Source organism: Alosa alosa, chromosome 21 (genome assembly GCF_017589495.1).
Source record: "Alosa alosa isolate M-15738 ecotype Scorff River chromosome 21, AALO_Geno_1.1, whole genome shotgun sequence".
NCBI classification, from domain to species: Eukaryota; Metazoa; Chordata; class Actinopteri; order Clupeiformes; family Clupeidae; genus Alosa; species Alosa alosa.
In genome coordinates, this window is record NC_063209.1 from 26,185,949 (window position 1) to 26,192,513 (window position 6,565).

Below are 6,565 nucleotides of genomic sequence, written 5' to 3' on the forward strand. Positions count from 1 at the left end.
AATATATGTATTTAACTAAAAGGCTGTGCACTGCCTTTAGTTTTTAATTAGGTTTGAGTCAGGGTTGATTAGTGAAATGTGATTCTGTCCTCTTTCAGTAGCCTATCCTATCCTTTAAAAAGCTCCTGGTCATGAGAGTCAACTGATTATTTACAACTTCACAAGATGCTACAATCCTATCACAAAGCTCTCAATTGTTGTCAATAAATTCTAGCCACTCATCAGTTTTAATCAGGATTCAATACAAAGGGCACAGGAAACATATATCAGATAACCTTTCTAATTGACCAGAAGTTCCATAAACTGCTTACCTATCTAAACCGTTCACCCAGTGGGTCTACCATCTAAAAGTGCTCCACGCTGACAGTTTAAACTACGTTCCACACAGCAAGTAACGCGGAAAAAGCTAGCAGAGCGACTTTTCGGCACAGGAAAAGGCGCTTTAGATATCTTTCATTTTATGTCTTCACCGAATGGCGCTTCTGATATAGAAAGGGGTGCTTTACAGGTTCAAGTAAGCCATTAAAATATTTATTGCAAATTCAGTTCAGGAGACCAAGGACGTGATGAACGAATAGACGGCGGCTCAGCTTGCGGCTATATGCTATAGGTTCTTGCAACCGTTATTCTCATAGAAAAGGACATTAAGTAGAAATTCACTGAGCAGCTTTCTACCTGGAATCCTGACTGATGAAGACATGTCCTGACATCCACCAGTGATAACCTACTTCCCGCAGGTTGAAAGGTGAAACAAGAATGTAACCTTAAAATACGAAATTAATTGTTTGGTTAATAATTAGGACAGCGAGAGATGTCCAGAAGTGTAGGCTATGCTGTGGGAGACTCCCGGAAGTTCCGGGAGAGGTGGGATGTTTGGCATGTTGCCCCCTTCCATGCAGTTCATGTCGATTGCAACAGGTTACGCAGCCGGCCCTCTCCAAATGCGCTTAAAGTGCTCCGTGTTGACGCGTCTCTTTCTAAGGATTTTGCTCCTATAGATCTTGGTGCCATGGTAGAACACGGCGGACTGGATATTATGTGCCTAAATAAGTACTGTAACAGCTCATCCTCGTCTTCCACGTCAGACGGAGATAAGAACTTGTTGAAAAAGTTGAGAGTCCGTCTCACCGAAAATTATCCCCAGAAAAACGCAGAGGTTCTGAGTGCCCAGTACGGCACACAGTTGCTGCTGATTGGGGTGGCATTAATGTTTGCTCTCGCTAACAGTGGACCATCCGTTCACGAGGAGCACCTGCTGTCCTTCCTCACCACCCTCATGATTTTGCAGCTTTTATGGATGCTCTGGTACATTGTGCGCAAGGACAGGCAGAGGAGTCTGGTATCAGAGAAAGACGTGCATGCTGGAACCAGCTGGATAAGAGGTAACTTGGATGCATTTCACACCTTGGTCCTTTTATATTAGCCTAGTACTTTTGAACAACAGAACGTTTGTGTCGACTTTACTGACTTTAGCTAAGATGCGGGAATGATTGGAAAATGGAGATAAACGTGCACAATGTCTATTTTCACTCATTTTATTTTCTAACAGGAGTATTTGCCAATTATCTTTTTGTTAGAGAGGACTAATATCGCACAGTTTCTTTCTTTGTGTGTGTATGTGTGTGTGTGTGTTTTGATTGTAGATATTCAACGGTTAAAGGAAAAATATAAAGCTTCTATGTCTAACACTTATATGACTTAGTTGTGGTCGTTACATAGGGGGACTGTCACTACTGGCTTTGCTATCGCTGATTATGGATGCTTTCCGCATTGGTTACTTTGTGGGATATCAATCGTGCATATCCGCTGTGATCGTCGTATATCCCATCATCCACGCGGTCCACACAATATCTCAGGTGAGGTTTTTGAGTGCATAACGCTGTATTGATAAGATAAAAGCCCATGTCTGTCTGTCATTTCATATCAAAGCAGCTCAAGTGTCTCTCAGATCCTTGAGAGGGGTGGTCCCGCTCCCGCATAATGCGTCTTTGTTTGCCAGCCAACATAAGGAGTTTGAACTACATAATCCTGTCATTGTAGCCCTAAATCTCTTCTTTAAACCTGGCAAGAGTTGTCGTTTGTTTGGTGTATTATTGTAAACCTATTTTGCATTCAATTATTGATTTAACATGTAGACAGTAAAGTGAAGAGTAATCTCTGGCCAGGAACGTGACATGCTCCTTTTGTTATCTGTCTATCTCCAACCAGGTGTATTTTCTGTGGTTTCACATCAAAGATGTCATCAACAGATACAAAACATTTGAAAGGTACTACAGCAAGCACATATACCGCTTTTACTAGCCATTTAACTCATTCATTATTGATGAGTTCACTTATTTATTCATTCTTCAAACTGGAACAAAGAAAATACAAATCACAGTAACCAACCAATCAACCACCTTTTCTTTTATCCACCTCATCTCTGTATTCAAAGTGGGTCTGTTTGAGAAAATCACTGGCTTTGTTTACTGACAGATTCGGCGTGATTCACGCAGTCTTCACAAACCTCTTGTTGTGGTGCAACGGAGTCATGTCAGAGTCGGAGCACTTCATGAACAATCACAACAGAAGGCTCTCATCCCTCGGCTTCATCAACCACTCCATAGGTAAACGTGTGTGTGTGCGAGAGAGTGTGTGTGTGTGTGTGTGTGTGTGTGAGAGAGAGAGAGTGTGTTTGTGTGTGTGCGAGAGAGTGTGTGTGTGTGTGTGTGTGTGTGTGAGAGAGAGAGAGAGTGTTTTGTGTGTGTGTGTGTGTGTGTGTGTGTGTGTGATAGAGAGAGTGTGTTGTGTGTGTGTGTGTGTGTGATAGAGAGAGAGTGTGTTTGTGTGTGTGTGTGTGTGTGTGTATGAGAAAGAAAGAGAGACAGAGAGGGAGTGTGTGATTGTGTGTGTATGTGAGGGAGAGTGTGTGTGTGTTGGAAGGTTGCGTTTGAGTGGCAGCTTACTGCACATGGAAGTGGACAAAAGCTCACTTTGAGGGCTTGCTCCCCACGATGAAAGCGAGGTGTGTGTGTGGGGGAGCTGGGGCTAGGGGTCGGGTCGGGTGGACGGAGTAGGTAATCCAACAGGTCCTGTTTGTGTCCGACGCCTCTCTTGGGTTTCAGGCGACACACACGGTCGCCCGTCTCTCTCCTCCCCACTCGACCTCAGACGACTTCGCTCCGTGCCCCGCCACTCCCATGGGTGCTGCAATTACAGTAACCGATACACCCCGAGCCCAGCGGTCCCCTCATATCCGGACGGTGGTGGTGGGCCTGACTGCCTTGACCGCTGTTCTTTTCTTCCTCCTCCCTTTCTCCCTCCCTCTTTCTCTCTTTCCTTTCCTCCATCTTAATTAAAAGGAGGGGTATTGGTAGGCAGAGGAGGTGGAAGGTCTAAGACAAAGGAAGGGGGTGAGGAGGGTTAGGAGGCGAAGGGCTTGGATGTGCCTCTAGGTGGCAGTCTTCTATGACAGAAGGTTGTTATTGGCAGATGTACTTTTTTTCTTTTACTGGGTCTGTTCAGTTGAAATATGGATTTGTTCTTGTATTAAATTATTACAGTCTTATTTCAGTGAGCAATGGTTTTCTGCTTTCATTAGCGAGGCACTCTACAAGGTCAAGTTACTTAAAACCTTCTTCAAAGCAAGATCGAATGTGCCTCGGATAGACTGGACTTAACTATGTTTTCTGTATGCGTATCATTTTTTATTTATTTATTTATTTATTTCGAGGATAACATCTTGAGATGCGACATCTCATTTTCGAGGGGGTCCTAATGACAATACAGTAAAAGAAAAAGTGATGCTTGCAGCATTGCTTTTATTTTTATTTGTTTAATTCTGCCACTGCTTTTAATTTTTTTCATGCATATTCATCGAAGAAATCATAGAATGATGGATAGTTTGGTTCTGAGCGTCTGTTCAAATGAATTTGATGCACATAAATTAACTTTACGATCATGATGATTTCAATAAAATAAGGAAGTACACATCCTTACAGAGAGAATTACCAGCATTGATTTTACACTGATTGTACACATTTTATGGAGACACCCTCTGCCCATGTTTCTCTGCCCGGTTTGTTAACACATGTAATACCTGTCTTTGCAGTGGAGTTTGAGCCTGACTGCAACTGCACCACTAGTGCTTGCACCATGTTCTCCAGTGGCGTGTTCTACCTGTACCCATTCAACATCGAGTACCACATCTTCGTTTCGGCCATGCTCTTCGTCATGTGGAAGAACATCGGCCGCACCATCGACCACCACACTAACCGCAAGAAGCCCACCACCCGGACCACCGGCCTCGTCCTGGGCCCCATCTTCGGGCTGGTGGCCTTGGCCAGCACCATCGGCATCCTGGTGGTCTACACCATCCACGTGGAGAAGTCGCTGTCCATGCGCGAGTCCGCCATCGTTATGTTCTACTCCTACAGCATCGCCATGCTGGCGTTCATGTGCGTGGCCGGCGCCACCGGCCTGCTTATCTACCGGGCCGAGGGCCTGCCCATGGACACGACCAAGAACCCGTCGCGGCAGCTCGACGCCGAGGTGCTGCTGGGCTCGTCGGTTGGCTCGTGGCTCATGTCGTGGTGCAGCATCGTGGCGGTGGCGGCGGCAGCGTCCGGCAGCGGTCCGAGCCTCCGCTGGTGCAACCTGGTCCACTCGCTGCTGGCCGTGCTGGAGAAGTATGTGCAGAACCTCTTCATCGTCGAGTCGCTGTACCGCAAGAGGTGCGAGGAGGCCGGGGAGCACGTCGAGGCCGGCGCTAACGGTGGGGGTGGCACCAGCACCGGCGGCGGAGTTGCGCCCGAGATCTTCTCTGTGGCCGCCTCCATGGGTCCGTTATACGACGGCATCATCAACCGGGCCTACGACAACCAGTACCGGTGCTGCGGGGCGCTAGAGAGCGAGCCGGTGGAGAACGGCCAGGCGTACGGCTGCGGCCGGAAACCCTCAGATGTGTCGCTGCCCGTCGGCCCGCGGCTGAAGGACAAGCCCAGCAAGAAGAGGCAAATCCTCAAGAACATTGCTGTCTTCCTCTTCATGTGCAACATCTCAGTAAGCACAAGCCCCTCAAAACACTCTCACAGAGAGAGACAGGCAGCAAGTCTACCATTACCATGTTGGAATATATAGTGCCTTTGCCACCTTTCATTAAATATGCTCTAGTCCACTATAGTTATACTTCCTAGTACTATTACACGTTTTAATAATTAGTTACCATCAAATGTTACTGTAGTTCTCAGAGTTTTTAAAAATGTATTTATTTCAACCTTATGTATGTATTTTAACGTGTTCCATGACTGTGATGTGTGCTTTTTGTCCTCCAGCTTTGGATCCTCCCTGCATTCGGCTGTCGCCCTCAGTACGACAGTGGACTGGAACAGGAGACCTTTGGCTTTGCCTTTTGGACCACAGTGCTCAACTTTGCCATCCCCTTGAACCTCTTCTACAGAATGCACTGTGTGGCCTCCCTCTTCGAAGTGTTCAGGAAAGTGTGAGGCAAAATATGAGGAGATGGGTTATCTAGTCTTCAGTGGAGCGCTGTAAAAGAGGGAGAAGGAGATGATCTGCACACTGTATATGGACTCCAAGAAATACTTTATTTACTCTAAAGCTCTGTAAAAGCGGCTCATGGTATCAAGTTCTCACGTAAGAAATCAGGATGAGTTGTGTTTCAGAAATCAGCATACATGGTGCTCAGCATCATAAAATTCTATTGAATTGTATTTTAAAGCAGTGTACTGTTTTGGTAAACTGCATATAGAAATCATTAATCTTTTTTAAAGAGATTAATTCATTGGGAGCTTTGATTGCTATAGAGGGCTGGTATCTTGGAAACTTTTCAGAGAATGTAGAACCTTTGTTGTCAGTTAGTCACACAGTTTTCTGGTCATTCTAGTGAAGTCAACAGTGTATGGGTCATTACTTGAACTTCATGGTACATTCCTGAAGTTGGCAAACAACTTCTTTCCATTGAAATCATTTTACCGAGTAAACAAACATTTTAAAATTGTACATAAGATAGAACACATTGAGTATGGTAGAATGATTAGAAGTTGTTATTTTTCTTATTGTGCTACTGTAAATGTATGTAATAACATGGATTATGTTCTCATGTGTATGCTCTTTGTCTGGCTACACCGGGTGCATTGAAATGTTCTGTTCGCGGGGAAGGAAAAAAATAATTTAAGAAAACTGATCTGATTTTCAAATGTGCACACCTCTATCATGTCTGGTGTAGCCAGTTCCATTGATTATAGTGGAAGCTACTTCTTGTAGCTTGTGCTCTGAAAACAGAATGCTTCAGTAGCATGCTCGGTATAGCCCAGCTTTAAGTCAAAAGATTTACCAAAAATATGCAACTGGCCCTTTGGTCATCTGTTGACCAATTACTTACATCAAATGATTTGAATGATGAGTTCATTGCAGCTCATTCTCTGTCGTTATTTGTATCCCTATGACAAATGACCGTAAGCCAGTCGTTTGGTGTGGCCCATTTTCACTTGAAGCATAAAGCATTTCACATCTCCAGGAAGCAGTGCCCTCAATTATCACCAAAACGCTCTTTCAAATGACCCTT

General features: G+C 44.9%; 1 protein-coding gene across 1 annotated transcript; it reads left to right on the forward strand.

Moving 5' to 3' along the window:
- Nucleotides 1-380: 380 nt before the first annotated feature.
- On the forward strand, nt 381-6,559 carry otop1 (otopetrin 1). Its single transcript, XM_048230654.1, has 6 exons — nt 381-1,382; nt 1,720-1,856; nt 2,209-2,267; nt 2,476-2,606; nt 4,091-5,040; nt 5,313-6,559. Exons 1-6 carry the CDS (start codon nt 812-814, stop codon nt 5,481-5,483), a joined length of 2,019 nt encoding a protein of 672 aa, XP_048086611.1. The 5' UTR covers nt 381-811; the 3' UTR covers nt 5,484-6,559.
- The last annotated feature ends 6 nt before the right edge of the window (nt 6,560-6,565 follow it).